General features: G+C 37.4%; 1 protein-coding gene across 1 annotated transcript in view; it reads right to left on the bottom strand.

Moving 5' to 3' along the window:
- Positions 1-6,011: 6,011 nt before the first annotated feature.
- Positions 6,012-23,830, bottom strand: part of LOC581878 (quinone oxidoreductase-like protein 2 homolog) — a 50,072-nt gene continuing 32,253 nt past the window's right edge. Inside the window, exons 3-10 of the mRNA XM_011670576.2 lie at positions 21,095-21,269; positions 20,353-20,508; positions 14,453-14,521; positions 11,800-11,909; positions 9,350-9,431; positions 9,025-9,206; positions 8,135-8,363; positions 6,012-7,404 (exon numbers count right to left, since the gene is read on the bottom strand). Of these exons, the coding sequence (XP_011668878.2) occupies positions 7,336-7,404; positions 8,135-8,363; positions 9,025-9,206; positions 9,350-9,431; positions 11,800-11,909; positions 14,453-14,521; positions 20,353-20,508; positions 21,095-21,269 (1,072 nt within the window). The 3' untranslated portion in view covers positions 6,012-7,335. The remainder of the gene's footprint in view (positions 7,405-8,134; positions 8,364-9,024; positions 9,207-9,349; positions 9,432-11,799; positions 11,910-14,452; positions 14,522-20,352; positions 20,509-21,094; positions 21,270-23,830) is intronic.

The raw sequence follows: 23,830 nt of genomic DNA on the forward strand, positions 1-23,830 counted from the left end.
GTCTAAAAAAGTTCAACCGATCTTGGTTATCAGGGGGAGGGGGTGTAGAGGAATGATGTGCCACTGATGTACCCACAAAGCTAGCCACCAATTACCAACAAATATATTAATGCCAATGTCCCAATGTCTACAAATTTAACCCTATAAACCCGGGACAAGAAATAAGTTATTTTTCAGTTCCTTCCCCTCCCCCCTCCCGCGCGAAGCGCAGAAGCTTTGACACTTCATGAAATTATTAGAAAAAGAATACGATTCGTTGTACCCTTCCCGACTCTTAATTTTTGTTTCGCCCCTCCCGCGCGAAGCGCAGAATCGATGACGTTGCATCGTGTCCTTGTCTGGATTCAGTTTCTCCCCTCCCGCGCGCTTTGTCGTTTCATTTAATTATTACTCTTAATTGTTGTCTGAAGCGAAGCGCAGAAGCTTTGACGTTTCATTAAATTATGATAGAAAGAAGACGACGTTTTACCTTCCTTTATTCTTAATCCTTGTCTGAATTCAGTTTCCCCGTTCCCGCGCGAAGCACGGAAGCTTTGACGTTTCATCAAATTATTAGAAAAAGAAGCTGATTCGTTGTACCGACTCTCAATCATTGTCTGAATGTTCAAAAATGTTTCTTTGTCCGATTAAAATTCACAGTTCGTAGGGGCAAAAAATTGCCAGTCGACCGACATAATACATCTCATAGCCTTCAAACTTCTGCATTGATGTAGCACACGAGGATCGAGCAAGAATACCAACATAGGGATCTATATATGCGCTTTTTTCTTGCCCCCTCGATTTAGTGACTCCACCCAACATCCCCCCTCTCTTTCTCTCTCTCTTACTCCCACCCCTCTTCTCTCAGGCTCTTATCCCCCTCTCTCCCTCCTGTCTTTCTTTTCTTTCTTTTCCTTTCTTTCCTCTCCTTCCTTTTTTTTTTTTTCTCTCTTTCTATCTTCTCTTTTCTTTCCCTTTCTTTCTCATTTTTCCCTCCCCCTTTCTCATTTTTCCCGACAGCAGCGCAATTTTACCAACAATATCCTGACAGGTCGGTTCCCCCCCCCCCCCTTTGGCGACGCCCCTGGTTGTTATCCCATTATACTTTTTAAAGAAATGCAATGCCTCATGCCCAGAATCCGCCACAGATGCAAATGCAATGTACTCTGTACGATTCCCAGCTACCTATTTATGCCCCATATGTTATTTTTATCATTGTGTTCTTCACCCCATGATATTGACTCGTTTATCTTTTTTTTTAAGGGGACACCCCCCCCCCCAACCTCTTCAACAAAGGGGAAAATGACATGTGATACTTTTTCTTTAACAAGCGACTCTCTGATTTGTTTAGAATACTGTCTTCTTTTTATACACAATACAACAATAATGAGTATTAAGACGCAAAAACTCACGATGATCGTCAGTTGGACACGTTAGTCTCGTGGATAGGCGATCGCCTGGTAACTGGAAGGTATCGAGTTCGATACCCAGCTAATGCAACTTTTTTCTTCTTTAAAAAAAATATTATTAAACAAAAAAAGAACGTTTTTCACCCATTTTTATGTCGCTCAAAGTACATTTATTGCTATTTAATTGGTCGACACAATGAGTTTACAATGAACTTGTAAACAAAGTAAAGTATTATACGAAGTACACAAAGGACAGCTTTCATGCTCTCTTTTTTTTCCTCGTTTTTTTAATCTTCATTTATTTTATTTTCACTTCTCGATGGGGGACACGCCCACATGCCCCCTGTAGCATCTGCAACTCAGTAGGAGAATCTCTTCTAGACGCATGGCGAATCCCCTCCCCCTGAAAAAAAAGAACATATAACAAAGAAAAAAAGAAGAAGAAGATTTAATAGGCATTGTCTTCTTAAAATTAAAACCACCCTTTTTAATTATGAACCTAAAGTAAACGGTAGATCCGTTTACATTATCAACGAGATGCAAACCCGCCCCCCCCCCCCACTCAGGTTTCAAAATGACCGCATGCGTGTTGCCAAAATGTCCTTTTCGTAACAAAAGAAAAAGGTCGAGCCGTATTGACTTTACACACCGGACTTTTGCTGAAAAGGGGGGGGGGGTGCGGAAAAAGGCTCGTATACAAAAGAAAAAGGTCGAGCCGTATTGACTTTACACACCGGATTTTTGCTGAAAAGGGGGGGTCGGTTGGAACACGCATATGCGTACCCTAAATAACACTGAGTGGGGGGGGGGGGCCGGGGATGCAAATTACTGTGCTCAGTAGGCCTACTGCGCCATTCCCCGTCCTGTATCCCTTCATTTGCAAGCTGAAATATAAATTGTGTGAATCCTACGGTAAAGAACTAAAAACTCCCCTGGAAAGAGAACTGCTGGTAATTGCCTTTATGTGGAATCAGAGAGATGCTCATTTTACTTTGATAAGTGCCCCTTCCCCTCCTGATAAGTGCTCTTTTCATCTCTTTTCTCTCATCCCCTGTTGTAAGAGCTACAAAATTCCATAATACAAATATACCTGTAAATCTGGAGACATGGGAGGCGTACTCGACGACCAAAAAAGCCCGGGGTCAACGATGCTGAAAGAAGCATCATTCAGGGTTGTGAAACTGCCACGACTCATTCGCCCGTCCAAGGCACCGTCAGCAGACCGATGGCGATGACGACCAGAATTTGGTTCTTTGCGTACGCTGAAATTAAGATATCATTGATTTTTGTATCGTAAATAAGGAATTTAATTTACATATAATTTATTATTAAAGTTGCATTAATGAGTTATAATTTGTCGATAAAGACCAACATGGATAGAATATATTTTCCCCTTTTCTTTAACATCGCAAGTGTATTGAACACTGACATATAAAAGCGATTGTTTTGGCTAAGTTCTGAGAATTTGTATCTTTATTATTTTTTTGGTAGACGCAATTTGAATTTGGAAATAAAATTTGCTTTCATTCTCTATTTGGTTACGTTACGAGCTCTTATTCCAATGCAAGCTGCTTCACAGATCATTATGCTGATAATCAACCTCGTATGTGGATGAGTGCTTTTTTTAAGGTTTGGTAAAACATGGACCTACTACACCATGGTTGAAATAATCATTTGATCACCTTCAAAAATTCCAATGACCCTTTTTGCCGTCTTGACCATTTCAAAATTTTGATTATAGTTATAATTTCATTGGAAAACAAAATCGTTTTCTTTTTAATCCTTTGGCAGACTAAAGTTGCAGACTCAGCATAACAACGACCTGGGAAATGTATGGAGGTAGTATAAATACGATCTTTTCTCGATTTCAGATGATGTTATATTATAATTTAGCAAAGTATACATGATATGTGTTTCAGAATTTGTTACATAGTATCAGATATGCTGAGGAAAATGCGAACAAGCGTAAATGTCATGGCGCCACCGTTATACTTACTAGTCATGCTTTTCGACTAAACCTGTAGGAACTCCGTAATAGTTTACTCAAGACGATCTCCACTTGCTAGAAGTCCTTTGTTCATGACGGAAGAATGCATTTTATTCGAGTATAAAGGAAGTTGACCGGCTTAGATCAACACGACGATCGAATCTACACAGATATTGTAAATAATCAGTCTGCTTTGAAATGTGTCCTTTCAGCGTGTGACATTTTACCAGAGTGCTTTTACTGATGCCTATATACCATGGACTTTCTTAGTTCATAAAATACCATTCTTCAAATCTTGCTCTTGGCACCCCAATCATCACTATGAACATCACTGACAATGAGAGCGGACAAAACATACAGTTCCTCAGGTAGACAAAGGAACATCCCTTCACAGCTATTATGTAAAAAGGTGAATATGCATGTGACACCTGTTCTACACATTTTTACATAATAGCAGTAAGGGATGTTCCTTTGTCTACCTGAGGAACTGTATATTTTGTCCGCTCTCATTGTCAGTCATGTAATGATTGGCAATGTTGACATAGCAATAGTCAATCTCTGCAAACATTTGATAGAAAGAAAAGCGAGAAATTCTATTATTTGGTACAGGTGGATGACATATGGCTCGATGAGAACAGTGAAAAGAATTACCTCCACAGATTTGTTTGCATTGTAAAATACTGGTCCTTTATACTCGAATAAAATGCATTCTTCCGTCATGAACAGCTCGATAACTAAGCATTTTCTCGAGGCTTATCCGACATACCACCAGTGAATGTGATTCATGATTACAAAATGAATTTCTAATATACAAAGAAAGACAGCTGGTCCTGGCAGCTGGTACACATAGACATTGTATGAAATATAGTACGTCTCCATCGACGCTTTTGAAGGTAACTGAACTCGCAAAAATAATTCGGAAACTGATAATAAACCGGTTTACTAACATATTCAAATTTAATACATACGGTTAAGAATAGCTTGTTTCTTGACAACCCTAAACAACAAGTAGTGTACGCGGACTGGATTCCAAGTATTGTAGTTCATTGTTAATGAAATACCTCGTCACTAGGTCGGAGTAGTAGGTCCCCAGGAAAGAAACATCCATAAATTTGAATATGTTTAGTAAACCAGTCTGTTGAGCCGCTGAGAGGGAAATCTGACTAACCGATATTTTTGTCAAAAATTAAATGACACTATTACTACAATGTCAGGGTCCGTGTATGCATTTTCTTAAAGCTTATCTGCCGTAGTTTACAGGAGGGGTTAGAGCGCCCTGCAAGGTCACTGGACAGGTGGTTATCTCATCAACTAGCTCAGCTCTCAGTTAACATAAGGAAAAGAGGATCATGGGGGACCAATGGTCACCGATTAGGCATTGTTTGTTATATAGAGGGCGCAAGTAGTTACAAGTAGTGCAGTGGGCCTTTAAATAATAAGCCAGTTCATAGATACAATCTGCGCATGGGCAGATAAATGTCATTTGTACCAAAATGGTAAAACCCACACTGAGATGAATACTGGATATGCGCTCAAGCATGAAAGTTATGTAACATTATTCATTTATGCACCAACGGTACATTCTATGATACGCAGGTGGAAGTATTCTTGGGGTCATTTGTACCATGTGCTATCTGTGAACTCCCTTATTGACGTCATTGTGAATGTACTCTAGCGCCACCTAATGATAGCTTCCTTGTGGGAAGCGCATACCGGTAGTTTTTTTTTCCTGGAATGTTTTAACTTTGGACGTGTATTTCTCGATAATTGAGATTTTATGATTAAAGACAAATCACGTATTACCATTCTTAACCCTCTTTAGCTGTGCCTGTTATTATAGTATTGCAATGATGTTTCTTTCTTTTGTAAAATGTTTGTTTTCAGAAAATGTTGATCTCCCTCTCTTACATTCCCTCCCTTTCTCTCTCTCTCAAAATTGAATTCGCCGTCGTAAACGTTAGAACACCACCTATTCCCTTCTTCCTCTCTCTCTCTTTGTCTCTTTTTCTCTCTCCCTCTCTCACACCACATACGGTATTCCCTTTCCCTCCCTCTCTCACACCACTTACCCCACTCTCTCTCCCTCCTCTACCTGCGTTAAAAAATGTTATTAATAATTCACAATGATATATAATTCATTGTATCTTCCCCACTTCTAATTGTCAAATTTTTAAATTGTTTCAATCATATATATTAATCACCTACTAGTATGTCTAACCATAATGACTGATTCCAAGAATGACAAAATTATCTGCTACAGCATATCACTCTTATCAAGAGAATTTAATAGAAAAAAATCACTTTGATATAATCATATTTCATTTACAGGGATATATATATTCAAAACTTGTTTTTCAAAATCGCTTTTGATGATTAACTTACTCTGTTCACATGGATGTATATTTCATATACATTTATTGTAATTTGTTGGGTTCTTGGAATTTGTTTCCTTTTAATATGTAATTGTTAATCATTGTATTTTGTTTGTTATAGCCTTCAGAGACTTTGGTGGTAAGCACTTTATAAGCACTGTTTTGATTATTATTATTTTAATTCAATCAATTTCATCACATACAAATCCTCATCAAAATCATCAGATTTTAATTAAATGGAACAATTACCAATAAAAAATAAAATACCTTCCTATATGACCTATGTCCATTTAATGAGTGGCAAAAGAATTAAACGCATGCAATTCACTATTATTTTGGAATGCATTAACTCTCAATTGGCAAGGCACAAAGTATGTAGTCATCATGTACAACATGATACATTATTAAAATATTAAAATCCTTGTTTTTCCCCTACTTGATGACATCCCCTAAATATAAAAACCACAAGATTCTAATTACAAGCATCTTTTACTCTCATAATTCTAAATATTTGTGTGAAAGTAATAGTAAGAGGTAGATATTTCACTGACTTCGATGGGAGCAAAATCAATTTTTTTTTAGAATAATGCAAAGTAAAGAACATTAGCATGATGTAAATTTACAGTCCACATTAATTATGAAACAATTATGAAACAAATATATTTTCAGTATATATTGAAAATGCAATTACATTAATTTGCTGTGATATTGAGTTTGCATTGCACATTAAGATTTATCATCACCTCATTACATTTCATACAAACCTAATAACGAAGATAACCCTGTGTAAAGCTCCTCTATTATCTCTTCACCTGCTTAAGTTGCTCAATGAAAACATTCAGGGTGTCATACCAAAGTGACCGATTGGTAAACATGCATTATTTTACGGTCAGCTAATTCATCCTCTTTTCAGTCAAACTTCTCTCAAATTTACACATTTGGCAGAGATGAAAGATTATTAAATTCTTAAGAGAGGATTTATACAAACTTTATGACATCCCCTTGGCAGTAAAGAGTTGAAGGATATAGGATTGCTTACTAGCAAGAGGTGAAGACTTACAATATATAATTCTCATTATATTCATGATATTTGAATACAATATTGTATGTATCATTAAAATTCATATAATAGTATCTGTCTGCTGATTCATCAAAATTACATATTACAGTTTCTGTCTATCACTACAAACTTCTCAAGTATTCCTCCAATTACATACTTCTGTTTGACATTCTATTCTAACAATAACAGGAAATCATTTCAGTTTCTGATGAGATGCTCTCTATCACTTTACCTTTTGATAATAGCAAAAATATTTGGAATAATCTTTCACTTTCCTTCTCCCTGCCTTTAATAATTTCTAGAAGAAAGATCAGGTTTACATATGGCAAACTGCTATGTCTTTCTCTGATAATGCTATGAGTTCATTTAATGTTTGCTCCCTTCATAATTTCACACTAATTTGTATACTGAATGCCAGAAGGATGTCAATTTATATGCTTTAACACTATGAGTTAGCGCCCTTCTGAATCTCAGATGTTATAGTCTCATGAAAGATGTACTATTCATTGATTCCACATTGGGGATTTCTTATCGTACATTGACGATGATCTTGCCAGTTGACTTTCTGTTCTTCATGTACATGAAAGCTTCATTGATCTGGAGGTAAAGAGACAAATAAAAGGAATATCAGAAAATATTTATATAAAAACTTAAACATTTATCTGATTGCATCTCAATATCTAGTCACTTCATTAGTAAGACAGTAAATTGTTAGGAGATAGGAAAAAATAGAGAGAAAAAAGAGAGAGAGAACAAGAAAGAAATAGAGAGAAAAAAAACCTGAGGCACAAGAGAAAATTATACATGGATGACAAGTACAAGCAAAGTTCAATCATTAAGATGAGCAAAGTGTCAGTGGGAAAACTTGTAAGAAATCATCTGAAAGAAATTTAAAGAAATTTAAAGAAATAAGAAAATAATGCATTCAAAAACATGATTACCGATAATTTATCATATAAATATATAATATTTTCAATCAGACTCCTCTGAAATTTATATCAGTTCTGGAGATAATTATGAATACTGCCATCTGTGATTATGAGGCACCACCGAAAACAAAACTAAGCATGCATGACTTTGCCTTATTCTGTAAAAAATAAGTGAAACTAGATTTCTTGGAACTGGGTTCATTAACAAGTCAGGTATAAGAAACTGACTAATAGCTTTGGGGGCCAGTGAACTTTCCCAATTTCCCCCTGATTAAAGTTAAATTTTCCTCAAATTTCTAGCTTTCCCTTGGTAGAAAAAAAAAAGGAACTGATTTTTCAGATTTCCTTGATATCACAGATAGCTGGGAGCCCTGAACATTTTATTTCGCTCCACTCACCTTTTCTAGTGAGAATGTTTGACAGACATGGGGCTTGATCTTTCCCTGGGTGTAAAGGTCAAAGCAATCAGTGACGGACTTCTTGAAGACAGGATGGTCCATGAGACCATAGCGACCCCAGTACAACCCAGTGGTGGTTAGACTCTTCAACAGAAGATGGTTGGCAGGGATCTTTGGAATCTCTCCGCTGGCAAATCCAATCACGACAGCTCGACCCTCCCATGCCAAACTAGAAAACAAAATAAGCAAAATATTGACACAAGTGGGATAATATGAGGAGATATTCAATATCTTTCATTCTAATTTACTTCTTGCTACCAGAGCTAGATATCTTTATGCTACTACTGTCTATTATTGTCAGACATATTTCGTCTAAAATTGCATTTTGTTTTTGATAAATCTGGGAATTGCACTTCTTAAACAGGTGGCAGCGGTGGGATACATTCAAAGCTAGTAGAGAGAGAACGCTGTGACCCGTATATGCATGCACATTCACAGGTCAAATCCATGGAGCTCCCTTTTCATAGAGATTGTATGTAGGAGGGAACTATTGGGGCTCCTTTAGGTATGCAAACATGGTCTCTACCTCTCCTCATCTGGCTATGGATATATCGTATAAAGACTGAATTCATAAATTGAGAGTTAACCGAGACAAAAACATCCATACTTTCTCATAAAACTATACACAAAATTACTCTGATTATATTTTCCAATTTTAGTATCTAAAGAAAGGGTTGAGTACTGCTAAGAGGAAATTTTGGTGAATCCATTTTTTTCAAATTGTGACAAATGATGTGTTTGGTAACCTAAAAAAACAATCCAGATTGAACATCACAAGTGAATGAAATCTGAAATCACTCACTGCCTTCCTTTGAAAAATAATTTCTCACCTTTTCAAGCACTGTTTCCAGACATCACCTCCAACTGCGTCCAGCGCTACATTGACCCCATTCCCATCAGTCAACTCCTTGGTCCTATCCCTAATGTTCTCTGTCGTGTAGTCGATGCATTCTACGGCTCCCTTGGATCGCACTAGGTCGCACTTTTCAGGACCCCCTGCTGCTCCTATAACCTTTAGAGCCAGAGGGAAGACAAGTAGTAAGAGGAGTTGTTGTTAATAAGAGATCATGTAATCTCTCTACATCTATTAAATAGGTAAATATGTGATAGCATTTTTTCTTTAATATTCATTGTGTCAATCATAGGGATTTTTACCTTAGCATCAAGAGCATTGGTGGCCAACTCCACAGCAGCTAGACCAACACCTCCTGCAGCAGCTGTTACTAAAAGAGTTTCTCTGAAACAACAGAAGAAATTATATAAAGCTTATACATGTATGCCAGTCATATATAGTCTATATAGTTACATCAATATGTAAGGCCGGACTACATTCCCATCTGTTTCAACATACAAAATGACTAAAATTTAATTTTGTTTTAAAATATAATAATATGCTATCAATAATATATTTTGAGTAGTGCACCAGGGGAGCAGGAACTTACAAGAAAAACAGAAATTAATTCTATTTTTGTACACTGCAAATGGGAGAGTTATCCACGTCCACAATCCACTTAAAAAACTACCAATTTGAGATTCGCATAAACTTAGTGATCTCATATTTCAAACATTCATAACTTCCTTACAATTGGCCCGATTCATTTCAAACTTTTGCCAGTCTCTTTCTGTTATTTTTCTGCTTTCATACAAATCAACTTATTACAAAGGTTAGATTGCCTTGGATTAAATATTTGCATAATCAATTTGAATATTAATTTACCCTGATAGACCCTTCCCCCATGCACTAATCAGCCAATATGACTACATTTCAAAGATCAAGGCAGGAGAGATTTAGAGGCAAAAAATAGATATTTTCACACAAGGTTATACTGAGTGCACAGAATTAAACCTATATGAATCGAGCAGTGACTCTGAATAAATTAACTATTAAAATGATTTCATCTAATAATTACAAGGTAAGTGGAATGAATTCAGGGGGAAAAGGAGGTGGATGCTACAACACAGATTCTTCCCCTCTAGGACAGAAAAGGTGACTAATTATTTTGGAAAGCAAACAAGGAGGGGGGACTCTTTTTTGGCAACAGTTGTGCCGAGTTTGCGTGTGTAGTTGAAAACAGACAGACAGATTCTTAAATCACACTGTCACCATATATCAGAGTTCAGCTAATGAATGACTTCCCCTCTGATCAAGTACTGCCCACAGACAGTAATCCACATCTCTTTATCTTTCTCTCGCATCTCCTCTCTCTAGTGACTCTTTTCTTCCCCCTCTCTCTCTCTTGCCCCTTTATGTTTAAGCTTTCATTTTCCTACTTTCTTTCTACTTCCTCTCTCAAATCCCCTATCTATTATACATGCAATCCCTCTCTCTCCCTCTCTCATTTTACTGGATCACCTCTTTTTTTACCCCCCTCTCTTTTTCCTTTTTTTCTAGGATTCTTTCAGTATGCCTTCCATTATATTTATTCTGTTTCTATTATATCCCCCCATTTCTTCCATTCTCTCCTGCCTCTTTCTTCACATCTCCCTCTTTCTCCAGGTCGTTTTAGGTTCCTTCCATATTGGATCTCTTTCTCGCTGCTGCTACCTCCTCCTAACACTCTCCTCTCCTCGGTATATGTCTCCCTCTTTCTCTTACCCAATATCATTTGAGGCTTTCAGTGTGTTTCCTTACTCTCACAAAAGTAACCCTGATACACTAAGACCCAGTCACACTAACGAGACAATAACATTAAATGACCTCAAATGGCCACAAATCAGTCTGGAGTCGGTTTGGAGTCAGGTTCATGGTGTAACTAAGGTATAAATAAAGTCATCTGATTTTAATACACTATTTGTGAAATAACTCAAAAGCCTACCAATTATCCTTCACCGAGTTCCCCAACTTGTAAAACAACCATTTTCCAACTCCCCTATATCATCTACAAACTGAGTTTCAATAATGCAACTGTAGATATCACAAGGTGCTGCACAAACAAACGAACAAACAAACAAAAAGGTCCTGGTGCCAGGTGATAAGGGGGGCCTATCTATTTCCTCTGGCTATTCTCCAAGCTGATTAAGGCAAGATTAATGATTATGGCCAATTGAGATGTTGATCTTCAGATTAGCCACAATTTTTCGGACAGTTATATCTCTCTTGATTATTGAACACATTTTTATTACCACCTTTCCCAATGTACAAGTGAAACTACTGATATTACTTGAGTCTCCAAGCAACAACAAGTAATTGCTTGGCAAGTAACATGTGATCCTACCCGTCACTGCCAAATTGATCATCATCTCCTGAACAACAACAATATTAGACATTAATCTAAACCATGTTCATGATTAAGCCGATATCTTTCTCTGCCCCTGACATTAACAACTCTATACACATATCAACCTTGACCCATTAGGCATTCTGTACAATTAAACATACACCCCAAGAATATTATTGATTGATTGACATGTTCAGAGGGGTGGGGCAGGCATCCCTGCAATAGCCCTCTAGGACAACGGATCACCTAGCTCATTCCCAACCTCAATACTCCGGGTCCGAGAGCAGAAAATTGATTGAGTTGGCAGGCAGATGAACATTAATTAGAGGGGATTGCGGAAACGATGCAGTTTTTTTGGTGACAAATATAGAAACTGCTCTCACTCACCCCGGCTGAAGATTGACTTTCCGGGTGAGAGCCAGCCAAGCTGTGCCGAAGCTGCATGGGATTGCAGCCGCATCGTTGAAACTTAGGCTGTTGGGTATGGGCCATACTTCCTGCAAGAGAGAAATGCGTAGAGAGAGAGAGATGGAGAGAGTGTGAAAGAGTAAGAGAGAGAGAGAGATGGAGAGAGTGTGAAAGAGTAAGAGAGAGAGGGAGAGACCAAAAGAAAGGGAATGAGAAGACAGAGAGAGGAAGAGAGGGATAGAGAAGAAACAAGAGAGAGAGAGAAAGAGAGAAAGAAACAAGAGAGAGAAAGAAGCAAGAGAGAGAGAGAGAGAGAGGGGGGGATAGACAGGAATACAGAGAGTGTAGAAGACAAAGAGAGGCAGGAATTGAATCATTGCTCAATGTTTTTTTTATTACAGCATGAGTAAGGGATTAAAAACAAGATGAACTGATGTCATTGTAACTTGAGAATCAATTCGGATCATCATTCAAATGGATCTATGCTTTGATCTAGCGCACATAACTTTCACTATTCAGGCTCTTTCACATTCTGTTATATATCCCCATCAATACAAAGTAAAATCCTCTTGATACAGGTTAAAAAATATCTAATTTCAATTAATCTAAAAATGTTGATCAGTCTTCTAGCTGGTATTTCATATGTAGCATCTTTAAAGCTAATCTAATGTGGACAAAGCGTTGACACAACTAGACTAGCTGAGCTCATCACACACATAACCATCAAATCCAAAATTCATTTGATTACAACATGAAAATTTAAGAATATAATACACAAATAAAGAATAAACTTGACAGCTAGCCAGGTTTGAAGTCAGCAGAAAGACAAGGCCCATATGACTACTTTCATCATTGTGTCATGAAAACAAAGAAACCTGTTCATCATCTTGGCAGGACAATTGTATTGAACAATATGGTTGTTTATCAGTGCAGGGAACCATGCCAACGTTTGACATTAATGTTCTCATGAAGAAAAGAATGTTGACCTTGGTGGGATGATTAAGAAGGTAACAGTGACAGAGATAAACATTATCTGTTTGAGGGGCATAGCAAGAGCTATGAACAAAGAAGTGACTTCACTGTATGTCATGGGGTAGCTACATAGCACAAAATAAATGAATGAATAAAGAAGTGAATTAAACAAAGTATTAATTGGAGTTCTGGAATTCTAAGAGGCACAATAAGTGATGTACATTAGAATATAATTAAATGTCAAGAGACAAGTTAAAGGAAAAACATAAAACAAGATCATTCATTTTACGAAAAATGTGTTTATGCTGGTGCTGCATCAATCATACATTTATAAGGTAATTGCCAATAGAAATAAACACATGACATTATAATTTGTTATTACAATGATGGAGATGTGCTTTTCACATGTAAAGAAGATATATATATATATATATATATATATATGCAAACATATTTACCACCTATAGTTTACAATTCCCAGCTGTTTGCTGTTATATATACTGTATAACTTTGCAGAGAAATAAAGGTAAGCTATTTTTAGTGTATGCTTTACATGTCCACCATCATCCAATATGCTATGTAACATCTTACTATTCTGCACTTAATTATCTTCAAGCCAATAATTCTATTACTTTATGTGGTGATTTCCATATTACTTGTAAGTTGTGATTACAAGAAGTTGTTACTGTCATCCATTAACGAGAATAGGGATATCAGTAATCATCGTATTATAGTAGTCTGCAAGCACAAACCCTTGGTCAGTCATAAATAGAGTCTGCACTATAAGGGCGCGTTCATGCTTGATTTTGAAGGCAGAATGAGCGATTTGTAACGCTCATCGTAAACGCTCATCATAATCGCAGTTCCACGGTGCACTGTTCATGCTCACTTCTCCAGGCAATTCTCCTTGGGTGGCCTTCAGCTGGATTCGCAAACCTGTGTGCGCATGCTACGTAGACCCACTAGCGGTCAGTGCGTTGACCCCATTTAAACGAGTTTACAAATTGTAAACGCATCTTTTTGTGAGTTTACGATCAGCGATCGTGATCGCCATTTTTCGGTGATTCTACAAAAGTGAGCATGAACGCAATCGTGTTTTAAACTAAATGCGTAACAGATGCCTGATTCTGGCCGTTAAAATCAAGCATGAACGCGCCCAGAGACTACCATAGGTCATGTGCTATAGCTGCTCCTGAAATATTGACACAACCAGTAGGTAGCTGGGCTAGGCTTCTCTCAAGGCACAATGATTGTTTTTAATAAAGTGTCAAATTAGGGTCTGTGCTTGCAGACTAGTATTAAAGCACACCTACATATTCTAGGCCCTGTCTTACAAAGAGTTGCGATTGATCCGAATCAATCGCAAGTCCTCTTATCACTTGCAAGTTTGCAATCTCCTATCTCTTATATACATAATTGTGATTAATATCAACTCTTTGTAATACAGAGCCCAGAAGTCATAAGAACAAAAATCAAACAAATAAAAGCTGAATTCTTAATTTTTGCTCAGTGATTTCTCCTATTTTCTTATTTTGCACAAAGTATTCCAAAAGAAAAATGTGAGTATTACAATTTTTTTTTGCTTTAGTTTGCTGTTTTTTCTGCTTTTCTTCAAATACTATTTTAATTATTTCTTTAGTTGCAAATCCATCATACTTACTCCTTCATTTGTGATAAGCTCTTCAGCCATTGCTCCAGCTCTTGATGACAAGGCTACCACATGATCACCCTAAAACATCAACAGAAAACAAAATAAAGAAACAAGAATTGTTACATTACTTGAAGAGAAACAACAAGACTGTAAACCAGGAACTTTTGCATGCATGAAACAAAGTTAAAACAACTTCATATGAAGAAACAACATCTATGCAACTTGAATACAACACCATATGACACATCTTTCTCCCTGATATATATATTTTTAACAAATTCTATAAATAAAAAAATGATTCATTTATTTTGGGCTAATTACAAAGAAAGGATTAAACTCTATACTGCTTGTTGAGAACCAGAAGGATGTTAGCATATCTATTCTGTCATGTACATAGTACACTAGTACATAGAGTTTAATGCCATTCTGGCTCTGAGCAGACGTGTTCATACAGAATTAATACACATGAGTTTCTACTGTATGAGCTACAAAAGCAGCAAGGAAGCCTCAAATCAGCCATGAGGTAGAAATAAAGATCTCTGGCCCTTGTCCTTGCTCAGATTAAAGGGGATTTACTTGATGACATCATCTTTGAGCCCTTGATACCTGGCACCCACATCACTGACCTAGCAGGGGCATGCACAGCCACGCAACCCAATGCCCTCACACAGAGCAGTGTCCATAGCGACTCCATAAATAGAACAACGTGTCAACATGAACAGGAGTGACAATTTATCATGGTTATTACAGAGATGAACTTGTTTTGAATAATCAAACAAGACAACAAGGACACACAGACTAAATGAATTTCAGAAGAATCAACAGGATAGTAATCATCTGCGAAACATGCTTGTTGTTTGAGGCATTCTGCATAAAGGGGGGCTGTCTTTTAAAGAGTTGCACTTGATTTAAATCTATCACAAGTCCTCTGATCAATCGCAAACTCTGGTCTCTTCTGTACTGAGTGGAAAATAATTTCAATCTCATATTAAGGTCACTGCAACTAATAATAGACACAATGCAATGCCTGTGCCCGAAAAAATCCCACAACATACATGGCAACTACAAGTGGCCCATGACTATAGTTTTTGAAGAATGTTGTCCCAACAATTGTACCACCCATGCTCATGTGATAATCGCTCCATGGTAAATTTAACAATAGTCAAATTCCTAACTTCAGTCCTGGACCCAACATCATACCTAGCCTAGTCCTCACAACCTCCATTGACCCTACTGTAGAACCCAGGGGCTACCCAAGCCTTTTCTATACGTCTTTGAGATCAGAACAAACATCAAATGACCGTTTCAAAATATTGCATTTGTTCATCTTCATGATTCATATTTCCAAGTTGAACATACTGGGCAAGCCTTTATTGTTCTACTAGTAGATTTAGATACAATGGTGCCAAATGTAACCATAGGTCATTTTTTACTTCATGATATGGAGGCCTGATCTGGTTATAAAAGTGAAAGGGTCCTAGAGTGGAAGAAAAAATGTAGCTAGTATAATTTCTATACATCCTTGACCCAGCTATAAATCAAATAATGTCTTGGAAATGGTAAATTCTTGAATGACTTACCCGTAGTTCTTTGATTTCTGAATCTCAAAACCAATAGACCTCTCTAAAGATAACTATCACACTATCTCTCACAATGATACAACAAGTCCTTGAGTTTCTGTTAATTTTCTTAATATACTTTAGTATCTCAACAGACAGCAAACTATGCAAGGACAGATGTTAAAATGCCTCAATCAAATATCATTGATGTATTGCAATTTTAATCATTAATTTGTTTATTTAAAAAATTCATTCTTGGACTTTCGCATCTCCAAAACCAAGAACATTATCCAAGGACAAATAAAACAATGTCTCAAAACAAATATTTTTGAAGCATTGATATTTTATCAAATATTTTGTTTTTAAGGAATTAATTTTTAGAACTAAGTGTCTCAATAGTCAAAAAGATACCGTGCATTGTCTCAATAAGTGGGGGATAAGTTTTATTGATTTCTGCCCGTTAAGATTTTCGGTCTATCATTGAAAGTGATATAATCAATCTGACAGTTATTCACCCAACCCTTCATGATATATTTTGTCATTCTAATCCTTACTCTGATTGAAGCCAGTGGCATCCTGCAACGCAAGATGTTCCTGTCCCATATGCTCAGTCTAGCTGACACGAGTAGTAATCAAAGTTTGATTCATGGTCAGTATGTCATGACAGTGACCCAAGGCTGCAATCTGACTAACGCATTTTTAACACTAAACGCACAATAATCTTTAATACAATTTTTTTCTGAAAGTGATACGGAGTGAAAGACATTTCTAGAAAGTGTCATTGATTTGAAATCTATCATTATTAATTCAACAAAAAAGTCTGTAACCATTTATGAGAATAGTAATTCTATGAAAAAGTATTCATCTAAAGAGTAAATTTGATGGGAAGAATCTTTTCTTTCTTTGTTTTGTTGAGAAAAGAATATTGTAACTTTGAAAATTGACAAAATTTAGGAACAAGAAATTAGTTTTTCATGAAATGTTTAAAAAAAATGCAGGCTTTCCAGAGCAAAGTTCTGCAGATATATATTTTACCCTTATTTGTATCTAAAATTAATAAATTAAGAAACTGAACTTTGAACCCTTGACCATTAGTAGGCCTAAAACTCTGCCTTACCATACACATATTAGACAATATTTTGTTCATAGATCTAAACCAACTTATACTCGATCATCACACTGTGTGTATTAATTTCCTTCCTGTTCACATAAAACCAACTTTAGTTTTGTAGGTAAGATTTACCTAATTACAAACATTTCTTACATTAGAAGTATAAACATCACAATTACTCAAATGATATTTGATATTTTAATGGGTAAGTTCAGAATGAACCTTATGAACTCAGTGTACTAACGACCACCCAAAGCTGCTATGAGACAACTTTCTTGAGGCCGAGGCAGAGATTACCCAAGATGTGCAAAGTGTTGCAAGAAATCAACATGAGCCCCCCTTGAAAAAGGGAAAACCCTTATCCAGGCCAAGATAAGAGTTAAATTTCCATTTATCTCTAGATTATCCAATCTCTACAGATCCCCAGGATTGGATTACATAGTAAAAAAAAACCAGTTGATTCATTGCACACATACTGGAATATTGAAATTTTGCCCAGATTCGATGACTGTGTTGAACCTTCCTACGCCAAAAATCCAGTCGAGCTTAGTTGCATAATCCTCCCCTAGGAGCAAAAAGTGTGACACCCATGTTTGATCTCTTGAGCCGTTGGCACCCCAAATTTGCAATTCGCTGGTGAAATATACATCAAGCTTTGATCGGTTCATTCCTTCTGGGCCTCTTATCAAACGAATTCACAATTTCAATATCTGCAGATGTTATTTCGGTAGCATTTTATTTAGAATGTCAGTTCTTGAAACCAGTAGCATGGGAGGCACAGGACTACCATTGAACTTCAAACCTGGTTTTACTTTTACATCAATTAAATATGTGATCAATGCTTTCATCGTAAAACTAATGGAACTGCTCTTGAAGGTTATTCATTAATTGTTGAAGGATTGCATATTATAGTTCGTGGAAAAGTTTTTGGACATCTGGGAGCAGTTGATCTCTTTCCAACTTTTGCAACTTTGATTTGGAAGTTTTCTTTAACACAGCAGCTACTCTCTATGTTTAACAGGGTAGATTACAGTATCTGATGTGCGAGTTGGAAATAACACATTGCTTCAAATGCAAAATATCTGTATTTACCAACATCAAGTTTTCATATAGCACGCTTCGTCTCCAGGGATCGTTATGGACAAGGAACTCGACCGATAGACACTACTGATAAACAAGATCCATCTGACATGATAATGGAAAAGAGCAACTCACTTCTAATCTATATCTTTGTTGAGGATTCCAGTCATGCAGAACATACTGGATGGATGTAGCCAGTTTTAAAATTCAATAAACTGCACTCTCGGGCATGTCTATGTCTTGGAATTCAAATGATACCCACCACAAGAGGATTTAATTTCAGATATTTTACGTTTCATACCCAAAAACATTTCAATTAAGCTTCCATGTGTTTGGGTAACACTCAATAAAACAGCACAAGATATCTGTACTCAACATGGGATTTAAATGATACCAATTGCCAGAGGATCTATTGTTCTGACCCACATGAGTCACGGCACATGTCGGCTCCTAGCCCATCCCGGAGATAGAGACCAAGATGGATCATGGAGCATTGTTCTATGTGTTTGATAGCGGTGCTATGAAGACCATGGTGAATACCCTGCTCTCCTGTATAGGTAAGTATTTTTGTATTTTGTATTTATTAACATTTATTTCCTTCTCAACAGTACAATGTGAAACACAATGTACATATACATGATATATGTAACAATTATTTCAACATAGAATATACAGTAAATAATTCAGATACGGAAGGGTGTGAAAACCTGGAAACGCCCATAATAGATTAACACAGTTACCGAGAGAACATTATAGGTATTATTATGAAAATTACATTTTATATAACAGAACGTTGATAGGAAAGAAAAAAATAGTAAATGGAAGAGAGAGAAAGAAGAAAAAATGAGGAGAGAATTAAGTATAGGAAGGCATGTTCACTTATAAAGAGAAAGTTACCTCAATTGGGCTGTGCATGTGTCTGCGATTACATAATAAAAATAACAAAGTTAATAAGCAGGAATAAGCAGGTGCATAGAGTACCGAAGCTGTGACGTCATAAATATCTATTTTTAGAATTTCTCAATTTTTTCTTCATTTTCCGAAAGAACATCAAAAATAATGTCCAAATGTCGAAAACCAATAGAATATGTTAAGTTTTGGCTGAGATATGACCATCTGAATAAATATACTCCCCATAGGAACTCAGTGTTATATGCTCTGGCTCCTAATGGTTAGGAGCCAGAGAATATAACACTGAGTTCCTATAGGACATATATTCATTCAGATGGTCATATCTCAGCCAATACCCAACATATTCAATTGGTTATCGACATTTGGACATTATTTTTGATGTTATTTCGGAATGACGCCTGGCTGGAATGCTCCCCAGGGAGTGGAGAATGTGCATACATTGTGTGCGGCTAAGCCCGAATCCGATGACCGGGGTAATAATATATATATCTGTAAAGCGCTTTGATAGGGCCCTCCTGAAAAGCGCCATATAAGAAATAGTTATTATTATTATTATTATTATTATTAATATGAAGAAAGAAAGTGAAAACAATTAAGGAAGTTGAGAGCATGACCAGCGATTTAAACTACTTTTCATTCATGACTTGCTTTTTACACCAATTCACTGTAATCTAAAGAGAAAAACTCTTTGGGCAACTTCTATTATCTTGCTTTTCATCAATCACACTCAAAGAAATAATACACTGTAAGACAAAATGCATCATAGTGGTTGCCAAAATCATAAGTTTGTATGACAAAGGGGGTAAAATCTTATCCCTAATAGGGTCTTTATACAGATACATTATATATCAATTGTACTCTTAAACTGTAGAACCAAAACATGATTGCAACCTGTACTGTAATATATTGCTATCATTGCCATTTTTGTGGCGATAAACTATTGTGACCTTTTGAATATAAAAAATTGCAATTCATTAGTTTTGCAGAATAAATAAACTTGCACAAATGTGGACTTTCTGCAAAAGTTTCAGGCACATTTAATACATCCGTTCATGGATTTACAGTTGTCAGGGATACCATTTTTATTTTTACCCGACGAGTTTGAAAAGATACTTCGACATGTTTGAGTCTCAACATGAACAAATGAAACCTGGAAACAAACCTGAAATGGGGTGGAGACAAGGCCCGAAATCTGGCATCCCTGAGTAGTATAAGAAAACAAGTCATGTTTCAAAATGTAAACACACCTTTTTCACCGATTTCACACCTTCTCCAACTTCCATGACGACACCAGCGCCCTCTGACCCGGGTGAGAATGGAAGGGGCGGCTTCTCCTGGTACTGACCTACCAGCATCAACAGGTCACCAAAGTTAATCCCCACACTATGGACCGCTATTTTGACCTATACAGGAATAAAAGTCTTAAAAGTTTAGGTGAAAATTAATCAAAAGCATGATGACAATTAATATGTTGAACTCTCTCATTCCCATAGTTTTGCTAAAAGAACCACTTAGGATTTGAAGATAACATGTTTTATATGGTGAAGAATTAATATCTGACAACAATATGGTTTTGTTTTTAGCAGATTGTGGTAATTTTTTCAATGGGTACCACTTTGAATGTTTAGGGATTCATTCTAGTATCCTATATTTGGAATATGCAAGCTCTAAGTAATACCTACTGTAAAGACGTATTGCCAGTTTAAATTTCAGAATTGTACTCTTTATTTAAAAATGACTTGTAAGTATATCAAATAATGTGATCACATTAAATTTGGTGCACATGGAATGCAATTTCAAGATAAAAATCATCTTTTCCCATCTATATTCTTTAAATTAACTGTTCAACATTTGAATGTCTCATATAGTTTTAGAGGATAACTCTATGAAGACAGATATAGAGGGGGTGTTTGGGGCATAATCCCCCATCTTACAATCAATGCCAGTAATCTAATACGAGGACTACAGAAACACTTGAACAAATATCACCTTCCCAGGGCCGACTTTCTCAACAGAGGGCAGTGTTCCTACGGTGAGTGGCTTGCCCAGTTCCGTGCATAGTGCGGCCCTGTACCATCGCCTACCTTGGCTACTAGCCCCACTGGCATCTTTCATCTGCAGCTGGCCCACGGCTGATGTCTGCCTGCTCAGTAAGGCTTGACCCCTGCGATTACAAGAAAGACAGAGTAAGAAAAATATGATATGGGAGGGGGTGGGTCTTAAATAAAAATGTACCGGCAGAATCGTAAAATATATGTACAAATGAAAAGAAAATTATTCACTTTGAGGGATGGTAAGACTACACTCCTACCAATCAAACTTACCTTTATTGACCCCTTGAAAAGGGTTCCTTATGCTACGGTCACAAATGTTCGTACGAACGATTCGTTCGTACGAATCTCCCTGTTCCTACGAATTTCAGATTTCGTAGAGATTCGCAGATGGGGCATATATTCTTACGTGTTTCTTACGGAGTTCGTACGAACGCCGTTTAATTCACAAGAACAACTCAAGACCTTCTTGAGAAACGAAGTGATTTTCGGTTATACAATGGCCCCAGAGTTCGTACGTTTTCGTAAGAACGCCTTGTGTTCTTCTTACGTCAGACGTACGCCAATCTTACGAGTTTTTGTTCTCGTAAGGTGGTCGCACGTTTAAATCACGGCATTCACAAGTCATTCGTACGAAGAGCTTAAGAAAACAAAATTATATTTGGTCGGGTTGCAAAAAAAGCGCTGCCGTATACTGTCGAAAATTCTATGACTGTTGAAAGTTTGATATTACACGATGACAGTATTGCCAAGAAGACTACAACTGCAACTGCAACTCCATAAAGTGTTTCTTGAACTTGCTGTTAGCATATCTGTTACTTCCTTTATTATAAAAGCAGTCATGTTAACCGAAGAAGTCAATAAGTAAGAGGACAAATTTGAAATGTTCTCGAAATTAGAAAATTTGACATTTTGTTAGGTTGGGGGGGGGGGGGGGGGTAAGGTCACCTTTTTTAGGTCAGCCATTGGCATAATTTTGTATTTATTTTTTTTTTTAAATCAAAAGGGGGGGGGGGGGGTTCACAAAAAACATACAAAAAACATACACATACAAAAAACTCGAGGGGGGGTTCACCCCTAACCCCCCCCCCTGCGTACGCGACTGGGTTAGAGTATAGCAAGCGTAACGTAAATTGGCGTGGGGTCCGGGGGCTTTGCACCGGCGGGGGTCAAGGGACTAAGCCCCCGGAAGGTCATGGTTTTTAGGCATTAAATTGCGGTCAGATAAGCATATTTAGATATCTTATTTGTGTCACTGGCAGGTCACTAATTGTCGGGGATTCCACGGAGCAGAGCCCACGAAAGCTCAGGGGTTATTGGTATTCAATTACGGTCAGATGAGCATCCAGGGGCCCACCTTAGGGCCCTTGGTGGGGTCCAGGGGGCAGAGCCCCTGGAAGCTCAAAGGATTAGGTATTCAATTACGGTCAGATGAGCATCCAGGGGCTGTCTTAGGGCCCTTGGTGGGGTCCAGGGGGCAGAACCCCTGGAAGCTCAAAGCTTTTCGACATCTAATTACGGTCAGATGAACATATTTTGATATCTCATTTGTGACACTTGGTAGGTCACACATTTTGTTCTCACTCGTTCTTTCCTTTCCTCTTTTTTAAAAAAGTGAGGGGGGCTCAAGCCCCGAGCCCCGCCGTATTGCAGGCCCTAACATGAAGGCTTCTAAATAAGCATATTTTTATGCCCAGCTGATAATTTGGGAATCAGTAATTTTCAAACGAATAAAAAGATAGGATTTACCAAAAAAATGAGAAAAAATACCGGAAAATCATGTCATTTCAGCAACGTTTGTAAATCACTGGTATCGAATTAGAAATACCCCCTGCCCATTAGTACGCCAGTGTTCAGGAGCTCATGTCTTCTCACCACTATAATATTAAAAAAAAAAACACTTTCCCAGCCTCTTACAATATTTCCACGATATGCGCAAATCGCATATATTATAAAAACATCCATTGATAAAATGTAGGAGCAAGCGGAATGTATACGAAATTTAATCCCTATTAACTTTCCTTTTCTTTGAATGGAATATGATTTAATTTAATTTAATTAAATAAAGTTTGGTTAAAAAATACAAACCATCTATACTCCTTTACTGTTTTTTTATAGGGGTGGGAGGGGGGGGGCGAATGCCCCCCTGCCCCCCCCCCCCCCCCCCCACTTCCGGCGCCTCTACTTGATATTGCTGTTGCCACTCTCCTCCTCTTTCTTCTTCCTCCTCATCTCTTTCCTCTAACAGATTTCCCCTTTGGTCCCATATTTCTTCGACAGGAGATGCACCCTCGACGAACTCTAACCGTTAAAACTCAAAATTTGCATAAATTGTGTACGTACACCTTACGAGCACCTTACGAACTTCTTACGAACGCCAGGAGTCATTCGTACGAAGACCACAAGAATCTCCGATCGTAAGGCGTTCTTACGAGCGCCGTAAGAGCCCTCTATCAACAACTTGAGGCGTTCTTACGGTCATCGTAATTATTTGAAGCTTCTAAAATTGGCCCACGATCTTACAAAATGAGCGAAGATCTTGCGTGGTTCTTACGATGTAATTACGGCGTTCGTACTGCCGCCTTACGAAGAGAGGGTTTCGTACGATGTTAAAAAAAATCTTGGACAAGACCATCGACCAATCTGCGTTCTTACGAACGGTCTACGAACGGTC

Source organism: Strongylocentrotus purpuratus, unplaced genomic scaffold (assembly GCF_000002235.5).
Source record: "Strongylocentrotus purpuratus isolate Spur 01 unplaced genomic scaffold, Spur_5.0 spur5_scaffold_6, whole genome shotgun sequence".
Lineage (NCBI taxonomy): Eukaryota > Metazoa > Echinodermata > Echinoidea > Camarodonta > Strongylocentrotidae > Strongylocentrotus > Strongylocentrotus purpuratus.